The sequence below is a fragment of the Aplidium turbinatum genome, chromosome 12 (genome assembly GCF_918807975.1).
Source record: "Aplidium turbinatum chromosome 12, kaAplTurb1.1, whole genome shotgun sequence".
Classification (NCBI taxonomy): domain Eukaryota; kingdom Metazoa; phylum Chordata; class Ascidiacea; order Aplousobranchia; family Polyclinidae; genus Aplidium; species Aplidium turbinatum.
The window spans coordinates 6962243-6987503 of record NC_137483.1 but is presented as its reverse complement, the minus strand read 5'-3'; the positions used below and the strand labels follow the sequence as shown (position 1 = coordinate 6987503).

The 25261-nt window shown below is 38.1% G+C and overlaps 1 protein-coding gene across 1 annotated transcript in view; it reads right to left on the bottom strand.

The window, feature by feature from the left end:
• Window positions 1-24905, bottom strand: part of LOC145780537 (uncharacterized) — an 86435-nt gene extending 61530 nt beyond the window's left edge. The window contains exons 1-2 of the mRNA XM_082592164.1: window positions 24617-24905; window positions 23002-23277 (exon numbers count right to left, since the gene is read on the bottom strand). Coding sequence (XP_082448290.1) covers window positions 23002-23277; window positions 24617-24905 — 565 coding nt within the window. The remainder of the gene's footprint in view (window positions 1-23001; window positions 23278-24616) is intronic.
• Between the last annotated feature and the right edge of the window lie 356 nt (window positions 24906-25261).

Here is a 25261-nt window from a genome sequence, read left to right as displayed (position 1 = left end):
AAGAGGAACTTTTATCAAAGCTACGCACCCATGGGAACGACTATCTGTTGATTTCAAGGGTCCTGTTAAAGGTTTGAAGCCTTATTTGTTAGTGATTGTAGATGAATATAGTCGCTACCCATTTGTGTTTCCATGCAAAAGAATGTCTTCCGAGTCCGTCATTGATTGTTTAACTAACTTATTTTGCCTGTTTGGTTTCCCTGCTTACATCCACAGCGATCGAGGAACTGCTTTCACTAGCCGAGAGATCAAAGAATTTTTTTCTACGCGTGGAATAGCTACTAGTTGCTCATCACCTTACCATCCTCAAGGAAATGGACAGTGCGAAAGAACAAACCAAGCGGTATGGAAAACAATAAAACTTCTTTTGAGAACGCACCATGTTCTGGAGGACGATTGGGAGAAAGTCCTTCCACAGGCTTTGCATTCTATTAGGTCATTAAGCTTACTATGTGTCGCGACTAATCAAACACCCCACGAGAGGTTATTTTCATTTGCACGACAAGCCATGTATGGCATGGCAATGCCTTCGTGGCTTTTGGACTCCGGTAAAACCGTTTCATTGCCACGCTTTGTGCGTAATAAAGGTGAACTTGACTGTGATCCAGTAATATTACTCAATGCGAATCCTAGTTATGCTCGTGTGCGATATCAAAGTGGAAGAGAGGCGACTGTTTCGACTTCGGATTTGACACCCTCTCCTCAAACTGAGGTTGATGCAGAAGAACGCCTTTCTACAACGACAGATCTTACCTTAAATGTGCCGGAAGAACCTGGAATCCATAACATACTAACAAACGATTATAACACGCCGTCAACAGACGCTCCTTTGAATTTAACTACTGACGTTCGCGAAGACAGTAGGCCTACTTGTGATATTACAAACTCGATCACATCAACTAATGAAAGGTTTAACGACAACAGTACACCTATCTTGAGACGTTCTACTAGAATTCGAAAGTCACCAGAAAGATATGGCTTCTGAGTCAACATCTTGTCTGGTCCTTTTCGAAATTTATTTGGCGGGGGAAAATGTGGTGTAGCGCGTGTCGTCACGCACCACATCTCTCTTGCTGACAGCGCAGTGTGGGTTTGCCGATTGCCTGGCTTGGCTTCTCTTGGTTTCTTTCGTGTTGGTTCATTCTCTAGTTTTCAGTTAACAGTGTAGCAGTGCAATCGGCAGATTAAGTAGAGTCTTGTTTTAGTTTGTCATTTAATACTTTCTGTTAACATTCTTTAAAGCTAGTTTTCAATTGCAGGATATTCACGTTTTAAGTTTATTAAAGCCTACTTTACTGAAATGAGTTTGTTGGTTTCACTGTAGATCATGTCAACTACAAAATCTAACAAACTCTGAAAAGTAGGCTCATTAGTGCTACCATACTTATGGACGATATCGATGGACTCGACTGCCATTTGGTCTAAAAGTGAGCAGTGAAATTTTTCAAAAACGACTGAATAACGCTTTAACAGGTTTAAAAGGCGTATTTGCTGTCGCTGACTATGTTATTATTGTTGGGTGTGGAGAAGATGTAGACAAAGCACTTGCTATAATCAGACGACAACCTAAACGCTTTGCACAACAGATGTAAGGCGAGATGCATCAAATTGAACGACAAAAAGTCAGTTTTAAAGAAAACTAAAGTCACTTTCATGGGACATCTGATTACGAGTCAAGGAATCAAGCCTGACCCTAAAAAGATAGAAGCGATCGAGAAAATGCCTTCCCCTGTTGATGTCTTCAATATCTCGCAAAATTTATGCCTAATCTTGCTGATAATCTGGATCCACTACGTAATTTGACCCGCAAAAATGTACCTTGGATGTGGACAGACGACTGCGAAAAAGCCATTCAAAAAGTGAAAAAGAAAATCGTGACCACTTCACTGCTTAGTTACTACAATGCAAACAATGAACTCACTCTTCAAGTGGATAGTAGCTCAACCGGTCTTGGAGCTGTGTTACTACAAAACGGAAAACCAATAGAGTACGCTTCTCGAGCCTTAACGAAATCTGAGAGAAACTGGGCTCAGATTTTAAAAGAAATGCTTGCTGTAGTATTTGGTCTTGAAAGATTTGATCAGTACACGTATGGTCGAAAAGTCATAGTGCACAACGATCATAGCCCTCTTGGAAACATTCTCAAGAAACGTTAAGTCAAGCTTCGAAACGACTTCAAGCACTAATTGCACAAATGCCTGCAGTTAGCATGTCTCCTTGATTACTTTTGCACTCCTTTTGTCACGTGTACTCCGCGAGGCAGTACTCTGTTTTATTCGTATCATTTCATTCTGGCAGGCTAGCGAACAACAGCTTCTTTTGTTCTAGTTTCAGTGTTGAGTTTAACAATCTTACGTTGTGTATTTTGTTGCAGAAATTGCGATTCGATCATTTTTCTTTTGTTAATATATTTAAGAAAAATAACCGTCTTTGTTCACTAATCATGAGATTAAATCGATACGACATCGAATTTCACTATGTACCTGGAAACACCCTTGTCATTGCAGATACACTGAGTCGTGCCTATCCAGAATTGAAAAATCTTGATGATCGAATAACCAGAATAATGTCCGTGAACGCATTGGAAGAAATTCCAGACGAAAGACTAACGTCGGTACGTCAAGCCATGCACAACGATGACGAAGCGAAGAACTTGCTTGAGATGATAAAACACGGATGGCCCATTGATAAAACTAATGTACCTTGTAATGTTAAACCGTATTTTTCCTTTCGTGAAACTTTAAGCCATGACAATGACATAATTCTAAAAGATGAAAGAATTTTTATTCCTAAATCTTTACGTGGTGACATAAAGAAACAATTGCATTGCGCTCATCTTGGTTACGATAGCATGATGCAACGAGCTCGAGAAACCATTTTTTGGCTGGGCATTGGGCATGTCTAAAGACATTAAAAAACTCGCTGAAAGTTCTGACATTTGTAACCAGCTAAAACCTTGCAACACAAAAGAACCATTAAAACCACACAACGAAGGAACTTTTCCTTTCGAAAAATGTGGTGTTGATTTGTGTGAATTCAATGGTAAATCTTCTCTAGTCGCTGTTGACTATTATTCTAATTTTATAGAAGCCGATTTGTTGACATCCACAACCGCTATGTCTGTTGTACCTGTTTAAAACAACATTTTGCACGATATGGTATTCCAAAATGTTTGAATTCTGATTCTGCTGTTATTTTTATGGCTACTGCATATAAAAACTTTTGTGCTAGCTGGAATATTACGCACACTATTTCCAGTCCTGGTCATCAACGAGAAAATGGTAAAGCGGAATCCGCAGTAAAAACTTTAAAAAACATGTTCAAACGTACTTCTAAAAACCATGCCAATCAGTATTCTTTACTTGAAATCCGCAACACACCTTGTCAGGATGTTGGTGTTAGTCCTACTGAAATTTTATTTGGACGACAAACTCCCTCTGTTCTACCTGTGATTACCCAGCACTGTAAATCTGTGGAACACTGTAAACGGCAAAAACGGAAAAATAGCATTAAGAAATACTATGACAAAACTGCCAAACGTTTGCCTGGATTGTTTGTTAACCAAAAAGTATTCTATGAAAACCCAGAAAAGAAAGAATGGCACAGTGGTACAATTGTGAGAAGAGACTATCGTCACGCACTTACATCGTTAAGTCTATGAATGGTGTCACATACAAACGAAACCGTGTTCATATTCGTACTTATCGCAGTGAAAACCAAAGCCAAACTGATGATAATGAATTAAATGCACCGTACCGTATTTCAATTCAAGAGCCAACAACAATAATTATGTATCTCCTTGTAACAATGTATAACGCAATGCTGATAGGTCTACCCTTGATGTAAGACCACAAAGAAATCGTAGACCTCCAGTAAATCTATGTGATTATTTTTGGTGAAGATTGTGTGAGTGGTGTTATGTTTTGTAACTGTTATTTGGTACTGTACAAACACTCATGCAAACAAGAGGGGATGTTGAGACATTGGATCTTGCCCCTTTGCATTTGCAACACACGAACTGGTGTGTGTATTGTCACGTGTCCTTCAAGTTGTCCTTGTTGCGCAATCTATGTTACGTTTCGTTCTGTCAGTTCAGTTGCCATTTGTCTCACCAGGTGAACGTTGTATTAGCCCGAATGAAACCCAATAAATCCTTGATTGTGTCTTTCAATAAATCGAGACGACAGCAATCAACACCTAAAAAGTCAAGATAGCATTGTTTAGCGTCAAACGGGAGTCGCTTAGCCAAATCCAAAACAAAACGTCCTTCTAATTTATCGCGCTGACCATAAGCTTGCGCGTAAAGCAGACACTGCGACAATTCATCTTTCAAATCACTAGAAGAGATCGAAGTCAATTTTCTACCATAACGGTACTTCCTAATTTCCGGTTCGGCAAAAAGACCTCCACGAACTCCAAAACGCTGGGACAAGCGAACTAACGACATTTCTATCCTGTCTTCCTCTCTCTTTTTCTCTCGTTTGACTTGTAGTAGCTTAGATTGGCAATGCCTCATCGTGCAGCCATGATACGGTAGTTGGGTCCAGTTGTCGAATACCAATGATTCCACTTGGGGGCCGTAAGATGGGGCATTCGTGGAGTATGTGTTGCATTGTTTGTTCTACCGCTCCGCAGACGCATGTCGGCGTATTATGCAACCCCCACCTAAATAGATTAGCTCCAGTGTAGCCAACGTCACATCTGATCCTGTTCAATGTGACCCATGCCTTTCTTGAGAGGTCTGCTCCAGGAAGGATGGAGAGTGCTGGCATAACTGAAAACTGGGGAGAGATATGTGGCAGCTCGTTCCATTCCTGGGCCCATGTCTCCATGCAGCTGAAGTTCTTATCCACAAGCTGTGTAGCATATCGATGGAATGGGCGCCTTGATGACATGCGTTGAGGTCTGACTGGTCCATATCTTTGGGAGTGACTGTGGAGAAGGTGTTGAGGATCGAGTCTTGCATGCAAAGCCAGTTTGTGAGAGGCTTTTTCCGTACGGACATGAGCAGGAGCAATGCCAGCCAAAGTTGGCAGATAAGCAGTAGGTGTGGGGCGGAGACAGCCAGTGATGATGCGCAAGGTGTCGTTAATGCATACATCCATCTTTTTTGTGTGTCTGCTACGGTTCCACACAGCTGAGGCATATTCGGCTGAGCTGTGGACCAAGGCTAGTGCACTTGTACGCAAGGTTGATGCTCGGGCCCCCCATTCTGTTCCTGCAAGGCTTCTCAAGAGGTTATTTCTCGAGGTAACCTTGGCACGGAGTGACTCGATGTGGGGTATGTAGGTCAACTGTCGGTCAAGTTTTACTCCAAGGTAAGTTGGGTTTGCAGTATATGGTAAAGGATTTCCTTTTAGCCAGACAGACTGTTGAGGCTGGGATTCCCGATTATTTTGATGGAAAGCGGAGATTGTTGTTTTTTACGCATTCAGTTTGAGCCTCTACTTGTCCAGATAGTCAGCCACCAGTTTCAGGTCAGTTTCAAGTTTTCTTTCCACGTGCCAGTTCCTGTGAGCGTATAGAAGAGCTAGCTCATCCGCATAGCCATACTGTTGCGACGTAGTTCATGGGAGGTCACTTATATAGATATTAAATAGGAGTGGCGATAGTGTTGACCCTTGGGGGACGCCATTTTTCAGGCGGCGTGGTCTGCTGGGTTTTCCCTCGTTGGTATGCAGTATGAAGGTACGGTTCGAGATGGTCTCTACCAGAAACTTAACCATGTGTCGGTCAGGAATGAGTTGTAATAGTTTCATAGTAAGACCGCGGTGCCACACAGTGTCATAGGCTGCTGTAACATCCACTAGGACAACACCCACCTTCTCACGGGCTTCAAAACCACTTTCGATGTCATCAGTAAGCTTGACAATCTGGTCAGTTGTACATCGGCCGCGTCGGAATCCAGCTAGTTCTTTTGGCAGTTTTGGAAACGATTAGTTCGAGTCTGCTCAGTAAGAGACGCTCAAGTAACTTATATGGTACACAGAAGTCTTCCTCTGACAAGCCAAGAGTGTCAGAAACCAAATTAGCAATCGTTTGCGCAGCTGTTCTAACACAAGCTGCTTGTAACAAAGTCAAACGAGTCCCTTAAAGGGCGAAGCTGCCATCAAGGCCGTAATACAATTTAAAAAAAAAACAAATGGCATATTATTACCTTCGTAACCAATCAAGGCCGCCTTATCGAAAAACGTCCTACTATTTTGGTATTCAAAAAAGCAATCCTGTTGTTGAGAACTCGATTTAGCGGGAAAAGACAAGCTATATTCTTTAACACTTTGCTCCTCAAAGGGAGGCCAGATTTGGCCCCCCCCTCATATTTCCGTTGATTACTTGAAGCACAGTAACGCCATGCACTTGGTTTTTCTTGACTTTTCCTAAAATTGCCAGGCGGATCTGATGATACTAAATTTGATGCTAAAAGTTGAGTAGTTTTCTTGTAAATTCAAGATTTTGGTGAATTTTTGCTATTTCTAGCTAACTTCCAGCAAAGCGTGAAATGGATTACATTGCGATAACAAGCCATAAGCTCATAATTGCTTCGTGAATCCATATGCGCGAGCAGAGAGAACATCCTCTTGTTTTCCTTTGTTTGGTTTGACCTCAATAACAGAAAGCGCGTTATTTCTAATGCTACAAAAAGAGGCCAGTGGTCACAAAGTTGTTAATTAGAAACAATAATAGCAAACGTTTTTTGCGATATCAGCTTTACGAAGAAAAGCAATCTATGATCAATGTAGGCCACAAACTATTCAAAACAGTTGTTTCAACCAGCAAATATCCATTGACAAATAAAAAGCGTTACAATAAGAAATCTTCCCTTAGGTAGTGAGTAGTGACATGAAAAACCTGGTTTCGAAATAAACGTTCTATGGAAATACTCTCATTGACAAAACTTTCCATTGAGGAAATGTATCACTTCAAATGCTTTTGGAAGAAGCTGAAAAAATGGCGTTTTTGCAAACAGTAATTGTGAGATACAGTATGCTCAAAATTATGAGATCACGTAGCAGCTTACTCGATGACTACATGTCCCTTCGCTGCTTTATGTCGCCTACTTGTTATGTGTTGCATTTTTGTTCGACGGTGCACTGTGTATTGTTCCAAAGAGCTCAAAATAAAGATGATAATGCCTCGTCTTCACTACAAAATATTTTGTATTGTAGACTAGGCATAATGCTCGGTGTCACATCAGGCAAACAACAAATCGGCTTTCTTGATCATTGATTCAACATCTGAATACGTTGCGCCAATGCATAAGAGGCCGGCTATTGTGAAGACCCGCCATTTATAAACGATCTGGTTATTCCTAAAGTGGGATAAACTAATGGATCAAAGAATGAAAAAACAATGCTGAGAAAACTAATCTAAGTGACGAACAATACCGATGTCTTCATTTATTTTGGAAAAATGCTGCCTAAACTTATTAACAAAAAATACCGAAAAAAACGGCAGGGATCCCGCTCGACTTTGGCATGAATTTAGTCAGACAGCTAATAAATCCACACATACAATAACGGCCACTCAACGGCTATAATATTTATAATCAACCTGGTTCTGGGCGGTTTGTGTAACAGTTCAAGGGAAGACACTACTTGAAATGGTGCACCACACAAAAAATTTTCAATGTTGATTGTGGATTTCTAAAAACCGGTGTGGATTGTGCTGCACAGTGACTTCAAGTTTAGGACAGAAAAGGCACAAAAATATCAAGATAAAAACAAAGACCTTGTGGGAAATTTGTGGGAATCATAACACGATGCAAATACCATAAACGCGTAGTTTGCATGCTGCTCTAAGCTGGCCGGTAACCACAAAGGTAGACAACAAAGGCAGTTTATAACTAGATAACAGCGTAATAAACATTATAAATACGTAACCCGACAGTTTTCTTTTACAAGCGTTTTACGTCTAACAGTAAAGTCTCCGCAAAATTTTTGTGAAGCGTTTACAAACCATGGTTATGTGAAATTATTCATCATTATTATTTTTACTTTTCGGATGTTGTAAAACGTCATCAGAAAAAATCACAAAAAAAAATTTCATTACTTCAATGTAGTAGGCCTAAGAATTTTTTATAGAATTGTAGCCACGTTTTATCAACCAAGAAGTCATTTTTTGGCAATATGAAGTTATACAAAATAATTTGCAATGCTGCAAATGTTTGAAAAGAATCTAGGAAGTCTTCTCACAATCTAGCACAAAATGATTGTGTTTATTGTATCTCTGCAATATTTTTTATGACAAATTTTGAAGCTTCGTTATAATCATTTTTATCTTTCAAGTCATAAGTCCATTTTTTTTAGCCAGAAACATAATCGCTGCTTTGCTCTTGTATCGCTTCGTCGCGTTTACGCGTATTTTTTGTGTTCCAAACAATAACGACCAAGTCAGCAATTCAGTCCTTTTACATTGATTCAACATTTGTAAACGTTAAATTAATGTAGATCTGCTGACTGTGGCTTTATTTCACATTTCCTTTGTTTACGCATGTTCCTCACTGCGCTGTTGAATTGTTTCGACGCTGGCGGACTAAAATGCATTTTCAAATTGATTGACACAATCTTCAATAAAAAGGGAACTTCGAACTTAGCTTTGTTGATGTAAATTCTGTATTTTTAGTGGATGTAATTCATGAGTTATGTTTATAAACACCCGTAAGCCAAATTACTTATGATGTAGCCTGCATGATATTTGTGATGCGACTTGACACAAATCTACAATTCCAAAAGCGCCTAATTTGAACTTAGAAATTTCAGATTATTTCAACAGCTTGTTCAATTTTCTTCTCTCTACTAAAAATATTCATACTACAAACTCAATTGTAGACCTAAAATACACAAACGAAGATGTAAACAGCTATTCAAGTAGGCCAAGGTGTTACTTATGAGAAGTTTGGTTCCATAAAACAAGAAGCTGGCCATGGGTTTCGCAAAGCATTAGTTCAGGACAAAAACATAAGACAACGCTGTTTTGTTTTTTTCAAATTCATGTAACAATGTTACTCTGTAACTATTTTATAATTAATGAGTAGCCTACAATAAGATTTGCTCGCATGTCGTAAATCTTTATCGACGCAATGAGTCGGCACACCGCACACACACTTCGTGCGGTTGATCGAGCTCTTTGTCCTTTAGAATTTTGCATGAAATCGGATTAGCACGGTTAATTAAAGGCGGCAAGTTAAATCAAAATTGTCGTTTTTGGGTACCTTTGCAAAAGTTGAAATATCAAGTTTAACATATAAAATTTTAGAATAATGACTTTTCAAACTTATAGACAAATGAATTTTTTTCACACCAGTGCAACTTCTGTTGAAATAGCACCAGCGGATCACACGTAACAGCTGATTGAATTTGATCCAAAAACGGCCCCCCCTTGAGCAGTTAACTTCCAAAAAAACGTTGAAAAGCAAAGGGTTAAGGGGTTGAGGGGCTCAGTCACATGCACAGCGCGATCACGCTCCTTACACACGTTAAACTCAGGAGACGCAATACGCTTCTCACAACCACCCAAATTACGTGTAGCTGGGCGATCAAAACCTAGCGGCGCAGAAAACTGCAAAGGAGGCAAAGCATTACTGCTGATGGCGGCCTCGTGACCTGTACGCTCTGGGGAAGAAGTTCTGTTATAATTCGCAGGCCTTGGCTCTACAGCCTTCGGAAGACCCTTAGCCGCGGCCCCGAAACCTCCTGAAACAGCTGGATAACATGTGGATTGTACAGGTCCATTTACGGACTGAACAGGCGTCTAAAAAAGGTTATGTAAATTTAACTGCGATTGATGTTCACTTCTGGAATGGCGAGAAGAGCCCTTCTTAGAGCTATGCCGGGAGTCCACCTCTGATCGATATTCAGCTAAAGCTACCTCCTTACGTTGTTCAGCCCTCAACTGTGCGTTTTGAGTGCGAACTCAGCAGCTCTCGCTTCGGCCTCAGCTCTCGAGGCGGCCTTTGCTCGCACGGCCTCAGCTCTCGCGGCAGCCTCAGCTCGTATGGCCTCAGCTCTCGCGGCGGCCTCAGCAACTCTCGCTTCGGCCTCGGCTTGTATCTGGAGCTCCTCTCGTTTTATCTGCAGGTTAATTTGTGCAACTATTGGTGACGAGCTCTTAGACATCTTAGTGCTTACATGTGAGGCGCTATCCTCGGGATGTATGTCAATATCCAACATATCTGAGAACTCACTTTCTTTTTGTTCAAAGTTATTTTTTAAAGAGTTAAATTCGGGATCTACCCTATCACGGAGTTCTGCCAAATTTTCAGAGTTGAAAATTTTACTCATAACTGCATGAAAATGCCGTAAATCCTCTTCCAAAGTAGAAAACTTAGATCTAAAAATTAACAATTCCCGCTTATCACCCAAAGAACCTAGGGATACAAAAATTTCTCCAATTTGAGTCAAAATATCCCTTCTAAGATACCGGGCCTCCCTGACTAACTTAACTTCATCATTACTGGGTCTCTCCCCAGAATGGCCTGCCCGACCGCAAAGAACATCATCAGGTTTAAACCCAATCGAGTCGACGGCGGTCGAGTCTTTGTCACCACTGAGTGTAGACATATTGAAAAACTGGGCTTAACAATTAAAATTAAGTTATACACGTACAAAAAAATTACAGTAGTTATAAAAAACTTAACTGCAATGACCGCAAAAAACTAGAAAAGAAATTTAAATGCACAGTACCGTAGTTGTAGGGGTGAAGTCCAACCCCTTCTGGACTCTTCCAATCTAGGCTATTGAAAGTTCCACACAACTTGCTTGGATTCGTCCAGTTCAATTTTCAAGCACAGATTGATAGTATTTAATCTTCTTTCTTGCCAATAAAATGTTAATGTTGTTTTGCTTCAGAACCAAAAAAGAAACGTCTTTAATTTTTAGCTTGAAGTTCTTCGGTCCAACTGAGAAGAAACTGTCTTTTATTTTCTTTGTGCTTCTGTACCAGCCGACAACAAATCCTCTTTAAATTTTTATGGTCACAGCGGTAAACCATAATATCTTCGTGGGAACGTTATAACATAAAGTTCCCGGATCCGTTCGTCTGTATGCGATGACACCGAAAAAGTACTCTTCTGGAAACGTCTTTCAAGAATTGTATTTCAGCAAAAAATAGCCAACAGGCTGTCAAAGAATGGAGTCAACACCGTACCCGCTAAAACTTGTCACCACGATACAAATTACTTAGGTAAAAGACGGAAATTTTGTCTAGTTGGAAAGCACAAGCAAAACAGTTTTAATAATAATCGACCAACTTTTACAACGACAATTCTAAAATGAGAGAATTGATATTTTAAATGCACGTAACCAGCTTCTGTGACGTAATTGTTATGCAATTGATATGTTATGCAATTTCACAGGTGTTCAAACGGTTTGTACAATATTTTACAGGTGTTACGAAGAGATGATGCAATCTCTGCTCATGTTTTCAGTAATATTCCATTACGTCAGACACCAAGGTTCAGTAGACCTGAACGGTTTTATGTGACGTTTGATTTGAAGATTGTCCGTAACAACTAATATATAAAAAACTATAGAGATTAAGACCTCAGAAATAAGATATTTACCCCTTCTCTGTTTTATTCCTTAATTATGATTTGGAATACACATAATGAACCATCCCTAATTGCCTATGGATGGTCGAACCATTTCTACTTCCTAGATAACCTAGCACCAGCTTGAAAAACACTGTCTTAAACCACAAAACACTCCTTCACGCAGCAATACTTTAATTTGAACTTAGGCTACACTAGAAATAAAGTACATAAAGGTATTGAATGATAACTAGTGTTTCCGATTCGGGACGAAATTTCAAAACTCGAGTTTCGAATATTTGAAATACAGAAACCCTTTTTCGGGTTTTCATTAAACTGCAATTTGGCAAGATAATAAAGTTATTATTACTTAAAATATATAAAGACAACTGAAAATATATATGCTTTCATTGAGAGTTTATCGCTAAAGCATGCTGTTTCAAATGCTTTTGTAACACTATCATAACGCCGGGAGTTATCAATTACGATATGACTGACCATTACCCAGTTTTCTGTCTTATCACGAGTTGCAATTCTTCATCAAACTACAGTATTCAACATCCTGCTCACGTGACAAACAAATTTTTGATTCAGAAACTTATGGTCAAGAAATTTCTGATTGTATCGAAGAATTTATGCCTTGCCTTTCGACTGTGCCATCTGAAAGTCTAACTCTAAACGATAAATTCTAGAAATAATTGAAACAATCAAAGATGTAGCCTACTGTAATTGATAACCACGCACCCCTCAGAGAAATTTCGCGTAAATAGGTGAAATTGCATAGAAAACCATGGATACCTAAAGGACTTTATGTGTCCATTAAAAATAAACAAAAATGTGTAAAACCCATTTTTTAGGGCAATGACATAAATAGATTCCTTTACAAAAAGTACTCCAATAAACTAACAAAAGTAAAATCCTTAGCAAAAAAGCAATACTTCGAACAAAAACTATATGCAAATTGGAATGATACCAGGAAAATATGGCAAACAATTAACTGGATGTTACCAAAACAAAGTCATCCCAAGCTACTGTTGGTCCTATTAACGTAGAAGGAACACAAATCTCCCAGCCAAAAATTATAGCCGATAACTTCAATAAATGTTTCTGTTCAATTGGAAACACTTGGCCGACAATGTTAAAACCAGTAATGATTATGATTATCTCAGGTACCTGAACAATCGTGTGCAATCTTCCATCTAATACGAACCAACGAATGAAAATGAAGTGGTCAATGAGTTTCGTTTTATAGATACTAATAAATCGTCTAGTTATGATAATATATCGCCACATTTTATCCGAGTTGTTTCAAGCATTAATCGCACCTCCTTTGACAACTTTGATCAACTATTCATTCACATATTATGGAATTTTCCCGGACAAACTAAAAATGGATAAAGTTATACCAGTTTATAAGTTTGGTAACAAACAAGAGATAACTAATAATCTACCTATTTTGTTGTTATCATGTTACTCTAAACTCTAAAGCAGGGGTCACCAACCTTTTCTGCATGCGGGCCACTTTGGCATTAAGGAGAGCTGTGGCGGGCTGCACTAATAAAATTTTAGGTAGGTTGACTCTTATGCTAGAAAAGAACGCATTTCGTACTCAGTATCCAGCGTTACATGTTGTTAATACTTATCTTAGAATACCGCAGCAACAAAATTAGTCGAACAACGCTACTGCCAGGCCAAGCGCCTTTAACAACACTTCTGACTTCTTTAACAATGTCTTATAAATGAGACCACTTGTTTTGCGCACTTAGTCTATAACGAGGTGAGCGGTTTCATCAGAATGTTTATCGCCAAGCAAGAGTAGTGTTGTCACTTCGCTTCACAAATAATATCCTGCAGCAGTTTCAGTAAACAAGGAAATATTTGACACATCGCAATACAGGCAACAATAGTGATCTGCAAACATATCAGGGAAAATAGCCTCCAATAAAAGGGAGAAAGAAACAAGGCACCATGAAACAAATGCTTGTGGAAATCACCGAAAAAACGTTTCTATCGTAAGTCATGAACAGCTTCCCTCTAAAAAAAGCAATGAGTTGATTTTTCAACCTTTTTGTGAGTGTCTATGAAACCGTCTTTCTCTGATTATTATTAGACATTGCTTATCAGCACGGCATGAATTGTTGATTAAGAACATTTTGCAGTACTAAGCTAAATATTTTTCAACTGCCCAGAAGCATAATAATTCCACTTTGCACGCATTTCAATCAAAAAGCTGAGACAGTGTGGCTGGACATCGCATTGGAATAACTTTAAGCGACCCCCACCTAGAACTACAATCTAATTGGTCGGTCAGTGGAATTGTATGCAAAATGAAAATATGCTTCCCGAAAGTATTTTTTACCTTCATGCTCTTTAAATCCTCAAGAAAAGTATTTTTGGTTATACTTGTACCGCTGATACCTCATTCCACGGCCGCAAATAACAGCGTGGCGGGCCGCATGCAGCCCGCCAGTTGGTGACCCCTGTCTAAAGTATTCGAAAACCTAATATGTAAACGAATTTCCTGTTTTATTGGTAAAAATTCTGCACTCATTTCGACGCAATATGGATTCCATGCTAGCCGCTCCACAACACATGTCACTCTCGATATCATCAGCACTTCATACGATCAAATGAAAACACTAGCCGACAAAAAAAAAAAAAATTGTGGTGCCGGCGGTTTTTGAACTGATTTAGACTAACTTTGGGGCGCTGAATCCGAAAATGCAATTATTTTTTCTCCATCAGGTCAACTTTTTAAGTTACAGTGATTCCACTGCATGAGTGAACTTGTGCATAAGGGCCATTCCGTGTCGATTCACACAGTCAAGAGATTCAATCTTTCGATTTTCTTTAAATTTTACACACCTTTTTACTATTCTATATGATGAACACTTGCAAAATTTGAGTGAAATATATTGAGAAACACAAGAATTATGAACCATTTAGTTTGGGGGGGTCTGCTGAGGGAGCACAATTTTTTCATTTTTGGCCATGTTTGAGGCCCTATTACTGCTAAACTAAATTAGGTAACAACCCAATTTTTTTACAGGTGATAGTACTTCTGCCAAAATATTGAAAAAACAACATCGCTCACTTTGTCACTCTAAAAGGTCATAGACTCCCAAATTTGGCCGTTTCCAGCTCTCGGCTAAAATTTTCCAAAATTTGAAAAGCTCACCAAGACCCCATTTCTGATTGATTTTGGCTGAAATTTGGTGGAAGTGTTGTTTACAGGATTCACTATGAACTACAAACATGTTAGTACAAAATATTAAATAGGTTGGGAGATATTTTATATGAAACATGGGTCAAAATGTAAAAAAAGCTAAAAGTGAGGTCCTTTTAATATCCCGGTTACCCATGACCCCAGGAAAAATTTGCACTGAAATTTTATCCACATATTCAATAAGATATGACAAGTTCACCATGCAAAATTGATCGATGGTTCTCAATGTTTTATAGAAAGTATGCGTCAAAGTAAATCCAATTGTGGCAACCCTTCAAAAACAGGAACAGGAAGTTCTTCACTGTGTACAAGTGTGTAGCACTGGCCTGATTGCTGAAGCTAGGTTTGGATATTGCAAGAAAGTCCTATTTTTCCTGTTTATGCCTTTTGTGTTTACTGCACAAAAACAGCAGTCGCTATTATGATATTTTAGCTCATGCCACACCATTAGACTTCTTTTGTTTCGTCCATTGACGTAAATGTTCTTTCAAAGTTTTGCAAACAATGTGGGGAGCCCAAGACTTATCTTGATCCCCAACTTCACTTTACAGTAAAGTAAAGGTGTGGAGTCTGAAGGTGTTGTGTGTCCACACCTTTACTACTGTTTACTTTAAAGTAAACTTTAAAGTTTTCTTGCTTATTTTACTGTAAAGTGAAATTGGGGATCAAGATAAGTCTTGGGCTCCCCACATTGTTTGCAAAACTTTGAAAGAACATTTACGTCAATGGACGAAACAAAAGAAGTCTAATGGTGTGGCATGAGCTAAAATATCATAATAGCGACTGCTGTTTTTGTGCAGTAAACACAAAAGGCATAAACAGGAAAAATAGGACTTTCTTGCAATATCCAAACCTAGCTTCAGCAATCAGGCCAGTGCTACACACTTGTACACAGTGAAGAACTTCCTGTTCCTGTTTTTGAAGGGTTGCCACAATTGGATTTACTTTGACGCATACTTTCTATAAAACATTGAGAACCATGGATCAATTTTGCATGGTGAACTTGTCATATCTTAGTGAATATGTGGATAAAATTTCAGTGCAAATTTTCTCTGGGATCATGGGTAACCGGGATATTAAAAGGACCCCACTTTTAGCTTTTTTTACATTTTGACCCATGTTTCATATAAAATATCTCCCAACCTATTTAATATTTTGTACTAAAATGTTTGTAGTTCATAGAGAATCCTGTAAACAACATTTCCACCAAATTTCAGCCAAAATCAATCAGAAATGGGGTCTTGGTGAGCTTTTCAAATTTTGGAAAATTTTAGCCGAGAGCTGGAAATGGCCAAATTTGGGAGTCTATGACCTTTTAGAGTGACAAAGTGAACGATGTTGTTTTTTCAACATTTGGCAGAAGTACTATCACCTGTAAAAAAATTGGGTTGTTACCTAATTTAGTTTAGCAGTAATAGGGCCTCAAACATGGCCAAAAATTAAAAAATTGTGCCCCCTCAGCAGACCCCCCCAAACTAAATGGTTCATAACTCTCGTGTTTCTCAATATATTTCACTCAAATTTTGCAAGTGTTCATCATATAGAATAGTAAAAAGGTGTATAAAATTTAAAGAAAATCGAAAGATTGAATCTCTTGACTGTGTGAATCGATACGGAATGGCCTTTATGCACAAGTTCACTCATGCAGTGGAATCACTGTAACTTAAAAAGTTGACCTGATGGAGAAAAACTGATTGCATTTTCGGATTCAGCGCCCCAAAGTTAGTCTAAATCAGTTCAAAAACCGCCGGCACCAAAAATTGTGTCGGCCAGTGAAATCAACGATTTTACAGGGCTTGCTTTCTTGGATCTAAAAAAGGCTTTCAATACTGTTTGCCATAAACAACTCTCGCGCAAACTTGATCACGGGGGAGTATCCATACTATCCATAGTATCCGGGGAGTAGCAAACGACCTTGTCTCAACCTATTTGAATGGCCGTCAACAATATGTTGAGATTAACAATAACTGTTCCACTCATCAGTTCATTGAGTAGTTGAGTACGGCGTCCCACAGGGATCTACACTAGGCCCATTGCTATTCTTGTTATATAGGCTATCAATGATTTGTCCAATAACATATCAACAATACTAAGATTGTTTTCCGATGACACGTGTCTCATTGTCAAAGCCGAAAACTTAACTCTGTTAGAAAACAAGCTCAATTCGGAACTAGCTGACGTTAATAGCTGGATAAATGCCAACAAGTTAATCATGAATGCTTCCAAATCAAATTTATTAGTAATTCCACTAAAAAAACTGCAGTAATTTCGATAAAATCCATGTTCACTACAACGATGATAAATTAGAAATAGTTGACTATGCTAAATATCTTGGAGTAACTATTGACTGTCAACTTTCGTTTAAACTCCACATCGCTGATCTAAAATCGAAACTTGCTCGGTCCGGTGGAATCTTGTCTAAAATGAAATCTTTTATTCTTCCAAAAACCAGACTTCAGTTATATCACTCGCTTGCGGATCTCCATATGCTATAAGCAATATTAACAATATGCGGTTCCACTTTTAAGACACATGTCGACAAACTCCAAGCATTCCAAACCAAAGCAATAAAAAATTGTTGCGGGAGGTAGATAGTCAGATTACGTGACACCATATTTCAAACAACTAAATGTTTTTAAAATAAAAGATTTGTTCAAACTCGAAGCTGCAAAATTAATGTAGGCTATAAATATGAAAACAATTCACTACCATGTACTTTCTCTAATTATTTCAAAAGGCAAAAAATGTTCATTTGCGCAATACTAGAAATGCAATTGACATGGATAACTTTTATGTTCCTCAATGCTCATCTTTAAAAATTCAACGTAGCTTCAAATACAAAGGTTTTGAAATTTAGAACGCAATCCTGTTGGAAATGAGAAAAAATTCACCAAACTCATAAATCATTGTAAAAATCTTCTGTTATCGTATTACTGATGTTGATGGCATTACGCCCATGTAGATCTCTTAGGGTCGGATGCACCAAACGTGGTTAACTGCTGGTTAAGTTAACCAATCGGTTAACTTTCATTTAACCAAAATGTGATATGCACCAACGCTGACAATGAGTTAACCGCAGGTTAACTTGGCTGACTTAACCGAAAAGTTAACCCAACAGACGATGTGGGTTAACCATTGATTAACTTGATGAAGTTGTTTGTTTTTGCTTCAGTTAGCTTACTGGTGCTGATTGCTGAGTTTAATTATCATTAGCTGTATTTTACCACATGTTTGTATTAATATACAACAAGTTTGTACATCGCGACATCAACATTAAAAATGAATTTCAATAATTCAGTTATGGTCACTGTAAATTTTCGTTTTCAGCTTTTTCTAATTTTAATTTCAGAATTTTCATTTTCACTTCATGTTCTTCCGTCTTCCAATCAAGTTCTTTCTTCCGGCAGTCGATTTCATGCTCTACCATTTCCATTTTTCTTTTCAACAGATCATCCATTGTTATTTTCTTTCTTTTGTGTAATGATTCCACAATCTCTACACTGGTACTTGCTTCTATGATTTGTGTGGTGTTTATGAGGGTACTGTTTGCCACAGGGCTATCATGTATGAACACCAGTTCCACTGGGTCTGTTGCTTCTTGTGAACATTCTGCAATAAAAAAATTGACATCACAAAGATTGTGCTTCAGGTGTTAAGTAAAATGACTGTTACAGTCACTTGAATTTGAACTAGCAGAGTTTATTAATGGTTCCTTGCAGGGGCTCCGGACACTTCCTGAGAGTGGGGGGGTAATTTAGGCAGGGGCGGGAATGATGTTGTGACATCGACAGGGGCTTATTGGATTATCTCATCACATATACTTCTGGGAGCTATCTCCGCGAAAAAAGCGGCCGAGTTACAACGATTCAACGCCGAAAGACATTGAAACAGTGCAACTGTAGTAGATTTCGTTTGTGAGTGGTAAAAAAGCGAAATTAAACAGTTTGTAGCAGTGAGAAATTATGACATCACACATAGCGCATTGTGATGCGTATATTTTTGGGTAGCCACTTTAACAAGGAAAAATAGTTTGGCGTTGTCTTGCGAGTCGGAGTTTCCAAGCAAAAAACTCAAAAGTTGTGCAACAAAATAAAAAAATGAAAATAAAACACAGAAGTAAAAAATATATTAAAAATTAAATTTTTATGTCTACATTAGTGGGGGGGTAATTTTGCATTAGTTACCCCCCCCACTCCAATTGGTGGGGGGGTAATCACCCCCGCGGCCCCCTCTAACGGAGCCCATGGTTCCTTGAAATCTGTGAAAGCATTGACTTTTTTGCATATGATGGAAGGTTGGCATGGCACAACTTTTCACTACCTACACCTAATATAAAAAAGTTGGGGCCCCAAAGACCAGGGGGCTGAGGTCTGTGTCTCATGGTTAATTGGGCCCTGATTACAGTGAAGTAATTCAGCTATTTACCTCCACAATCCTGTACTTCAAGATTCCCAGCATCAAGCACTGCGTCGTCATCATATTGAGTGGGTAGAGGATTTATTTGTTCGGCTATCATACCTGTTCCACAAATACAATATTGTATTATACTAAGCATTAAGGCTGCATGAAAATAAAGTGTTGAAAATGTATGCATAAATCCACTCACCTTCAACATCATCCAAAATCGGGGCATCAAGTTTCTGGGGAGGACGACCACCAGTTTTGTATAGCTTAGTGAACGCCTTAGGTCTGCTGTGCAAATGAATTAGCCTATTGTTAAAGCTACTACATCATGTTAAATGTAAGAACATAGCCTACGATATCAAACGGAACTACTCGCTGCCATGCTTTCTTGTATTTGATAACAGTGACTGTGTAACCTTTAAAATGGTATTAACAAAACACGTAATGCCTCTAAGAACGCAATAACAAACTGTTTTCTGGTTGACTGCTGCTGATGACTCAGCACATTCCGACTGTTCGCGCGGTTGCCTAACCAGCGGTTGGTGCATTCGGTGGTAACTTTAACCGGCGGTTAAGTTAACCGGTGGTCAGCTAACCACCGGTTAAAGTTAACCTCCGGTTAATTTAATCACGTTTGGTGCATCCGACCCTTAATGTTCAATGTAGTACTAGGCATGCATATTTGTCAACGTTCCAGTGGAATTATTCAGCTGACTCACATTGTGTTCATTCAAGCAACTATACTGTAAACTTATGTTTTATTTTTTATCAACTTTGTGTTAATTAGAGTTTGTTCGCGTTCTTTTGCCTGGTCGCGCAAAGACCGCGGAAATATCTTATAATCATGCTTCTCTTATGTTTAATTTATTACCTTTTTTTTTATTGTTGAAAGTGGCTGCTTGACTAAATCAAAGCAGTGAAAGTTTTATCATTCAGTCTGTTTCTCAGTTTTGTGACGAATATTCTTATGGATGAATAAGCTCCTTCGGGCTCCACTGGAACCAGTTGATTGTAAACTAGGCAAGATAAGAATTTTTTAATATTTTAAGTTCTATTGTTTGTAGTTGAAAAAAAAAACACATTGCTTTTACACTAATGTTTGCTGTAGAGTGTAGAGGAATGGCCTCGCAGTTGTGATTTTCACTTTTCAGTAATAAAACAAACTCTTTAAAAAGAATCCTGACCTTGGACTCTTCAATGAGTTCAACTTCAACGCTATCTCGGTCCTCTTCCATATGAGTGTCAGGGCTCTCTTTCGGAAAGAGATTTTACTAAGAATGTAATTTTTGACTTCCGAGTTTTGTGTCTAAATTGGTCTTCGTACTAGTCCAAATAGTTTTGCGACTTTGAATGATTATAGCCTATCAAATCAACATTTTCCCTTTTTTGCACACTTTTCTCCAATCTCTCTTGCAGATCTCCACTGATTTATGTTCAAGTCTCTTAGCCTCTTCAGGGTAAACCTGTCTATTTTTTCACTTAGACGAAGATCAGTGTTCACTTTGCAAATGCATTTGACTGTCATTTCAATATCACTCAGAGCTTTAAAAAGATCTTTGATCGTATCACATTCATCTTCCGAAAACTTTGCCTAAACCTAATTATCGCCGTCATTATTTTTTACGTAGCTCGCTCAAATGGCAAAGAAACTTGAAGAAGTTATTTCTCTGAGTTTTGCAATCAGGGAAGAGAGTCTTATTTTTCCGAAGAAGGCAATATTCTGAAGTTGTAAATTGTGATCATCACGCACCATGGCTGTTCTGAATAGCTTCCATTGCCTTGCAAACTTTAGCAACGACTGTCTTGATCTCAAGAGATAATAAGTAGAAATATGTAGCGGACGCAACGCATTCTAGATTGAGACGCCCGTTCATACATAGCCATTAGAGTGACAACAACACCTCTGGGCACGATGGTGGCGAGGGGTGGTCATAACACACGGTCTGCCATGTTTGGTTTCTTTTAGAGTGCAGGCGTAAAGGCGAGGCATAACAGCAGGCATACTATCAGCATATGGAACGAAATCCATAAAACGGAAGGCAAAGCAAAAGGTTGAGCAGAGTCGACCAACCTAACATCTAAGATAAGCCATAACCATTCTCAAACGGAATGGCCGGTTTCGGCTAGATCCCTATGCGGCTACAGTCTTTTTCGGCTAGTTCCCTATTCGGCAATTTTTTGAAAATCCAACGATAATCCTTCTGTAATCCAACAAAATCCTTCTGTAAATTCAACGACGCCAAGAAAAATAAATTGAAATGAAATTTTGCAAAACATTTTTGAACTATTAAATTGAAATGTTTGCTCACATGAAATCGACATGTAGGCTATCCTACGTCACCGTTTGCATGCAAACTTAGAATATATCAGAATCCTGAACTATTACAAAATTCCAAATCTAACGACGCATTCTGTTTATTACTTAGCGATATTTAGCGAAAACTAAAAAGCGAATTAAATTTATTTTTGAACTATTAAATTAAAATGTTTGCTCAGATAAAATTGGCATTTATCCTGCGTCTCCGTTTGTATGCAAACTTAGAATATACTAGTTATTAGAATCCTCAACTATTACAAAATTCTAAATCCAACGACGCCTTCTGTTTATTTAGAGAATGTTGTATTTTATTCTCCAATATCGTTTCTTTTATAGTTGATATTATCGAAGCTTTATATGAGTGGGGTTTCCAGTAGACCTAACCATTGAGATGTTAAAACTAAAAAGCGAATTAAATTTATTTTTGAACTATATACTAATGTTTGCTCAGATAAAATTGACATGTATCCTGCACCGCCGTCTGTAGGCAAATTTAGAATATATTAGAATCCTCATTTATTACAAAATTCTAAATCCAACGACGCCTTCTGTTTATTCAGAGAATGTTGTATTTTATTCCTCAATATCGTTTCTTTTATAGTTGAAATCATTGAAGCTTTAGATGAGTGGGGTTTAGACCTAACCACTGAGATCTTAAATCATATTTATGACACCGGAAACATCCCTAGTGATATGGTAAGTTCTATATTCATAACTTTACCAAAGAAAACCGGAGCAACAGAATGCTCACTCCATAGAACAATTAGCCTTGTGAATCACCTAACAAAGATCTTACTTCGAATCATGATGATGAGATTGAGACCAAAACTACAGAAGAATTATCGTTGGATTTTTGCCGAATAGGGAACTAGCCAAAAAAGACTGTAGCCGCATAGGGAACTAGCCGAAACGGACTAGCCGAATGGTAGCAGACCCATTCTCAAAAGTAGTCACAAAGCAAAAACTGCTGACAACATCAGGACAAAGCTAATAAAACCCGCACCAGAAACTAGGAATATCAACAATACTACCGCACCATGTTACTGAAGTCTGAAGTCACACACCATGGTTGCAGCAGCTGAACAAGAGCTAAACACGATAATACGATATATATAACCCTTACAACTACGCAGCCTACAGCACATTTTCAACACTTTAAAATCGTGTCATAAAATTGGTCCAACGTGATTCTGCATTGCGGGGGCAGCAGGAGAAACTGTTGTATGCATGACGTAACATGTAGTCTTTTTCACATTCTGTCTGAAAACCCTGATTTTCTTGCTTTAAAACCCGGGTTTCAAATAACAAAACATAGCCAACCAACTGGTTTTGGATTCGGGTCTACCCTAATTGAAAACATCAATGACAACCAACTGTGGTAAGCTTATGAGCTTATTTTACCAACGACACCACCGCCACAGGTAACACGCACTAGAAGCATTGTTTTGTATTAATCCCTATATATAGGAACACACCTATGAAAAATTAAGTTACATACTGTAATTTAAGTACAATTCACAAACTTACAAACAACGTCTATATATATCCACCCAACAAAACTTCCAAATCGGTCAGTTGTTGTGCAAGTGTAATTTCCTGCATCTGATCGTCTTAAATAACTTAATGAAAGCTGAGAAGTTGTAGAAGAAGTAGCATAGTCTTGATGCGTCCACTCATATGTCGCATCCAGCTCATGTCCGTAAAGGACAGAACAAGAAATAGATGTATAATATTTTTGTTGTTGTATGACCAACACATTGTTGCGACGGTTTATATAGCGAGGAATTTCGATTTCGACTGCCCCTAAATGCAAAAACATTAATTACACACCTTGTCACTTGTCATGACAAGATTGCATCAAAGGTATTGACTGAAAAAAATTTAAAAAAATGTGTATATTTTTGTTAGCAAAGTTATTAATGTATTTATTAGTGTTATATTATGAAATAGAAAATTTATGAGTGAATTTATTAGATTCTATTTGAATAAGACTATACTGAAGAAGCCACACTTGTGTGGCGAAAGCTCTATAAATAAACTGATTTTTCTGCTTTAGTGTGATACTGTCTACTTTGTTTCAAATATTTTATCACACTACGCATCCTATTGGATCTTCAGTAAAATCATAAGAAGAATTGATGAAAAGTTTAATAACGAAGTTTTGTTTTAGAATTTTGTTAGCAAAACTTGAAAAACTATTTATTTAACTGTTTAACCGTATCTGTTACTGGCGTAGACCTTATGGTCTCGCCCTCTGCTAATTCAGCAATTTCACATAGAAGCAGTGACGCTAGAAACCTGAGATTTCTTGAGTTTTACTTTTTTTTCTTGCACCAACGTTTAATCCCGATTATGTTGGTATCGGATAATTGTGAAGTTCACAATAAACCTTTTGTCACAGCCAGTTATAAAATGCAAGAAATTTCCTGATATTCAATAGCTTGATTGACAGTTTACTATTAGCGTGCGGTTTCATTTTGTGTTTGTTATCATTACGCGACAGCGCTAAAATTCCATTCTCTACCCAGGCAGCAAAATCCATCATTTTTACATTGATTCAATGTCGATTTTGCTGTCTGGGTAGGGAGTTGGTCTTTGACGCGATATGAGTCATTCTTTGCTGGCAGACAATGATTATGAAGGTAATTTATTATTTGCGCAAATTGCTTTGTAGTGCAAAAAGTGCATGGAATACTGTTTGCACAGAAACGGAAAAACAAAATTGATGAAATTCTGTGTTCTATGCAAGAGGACTTTCAAAATAAAATGTGAACTGAGAAATTTGACCAAGAAACGGCGAAAATAGGTCAAAAACCGAGTCTTTATCACCTTTTCTACCTAAAATACACAATCACGAATATATTTTGCGAAATAAATTGTTTGAAGTGATAGATAAGGCTTTTGACCAACGGCATACATTTTCCCGTTGTTATTTGATATAAGCCGACGGAGTAATTAGCAATAAGAGAGACGTAGACCTAATGGTCTCGGCCAGTAACTCTTGACGCCAAAAGGAAGCAGTGACAGATACGGTTAAGTGAATATGAACTGGTTTTAAAAGCTGCCAATAAACAGGTTAGTCAACATCTAAATAAACATATATCAAATATCAAATTTTATCAAATTTAACTATGTTACTTACTGATTTTTGGAACTACAATGAAAGCTGTTTTGCTACTTTCCACTGATCCAAGACTATTTGTCGCCAAGCAACTCACTGACATGAACATGACGTCAATCGTTTGATCGATCGAACAATGACCGTTAGTAGCATCGACAGTCAATGAATAAACTTGAATGCTGCCATCGTAGAACTTCCACACACATCGATGGACAATTGGATTAGCTTCACTTGAACAATCCATAACAAGATTTTTACCAGATGGAAGATAATATTTTCCATTTAAACGAACTAAATGATCAGTCTCCATGACGTTGATGAAAATGTTGATAGGGAAGTCTGCAAAATAACATCTCAGTATTATATCATCAAAATAACATCGACCACATGCCTTTACGTTCTTGCCAAACACATGTTAAATTTATTAACAGGAAAAAAACAAAAACTACACAGTGTTTCTGACTAGGTGAACACTCAACAACAAACACGAGAATCCCAAAGATCAATGCAAAACGCGTCAAACAGATCACATGATGTGATGTGTATGATAGCTTAGATGCGAAAAAAGTTTTTTCCTGTTGATAAAGTTAATATTTAACCATTGTATTTTGTTTACATTTAAAAATATTGTTATTTCTGAAGAGGATACTTGTGACGCCGAAAACG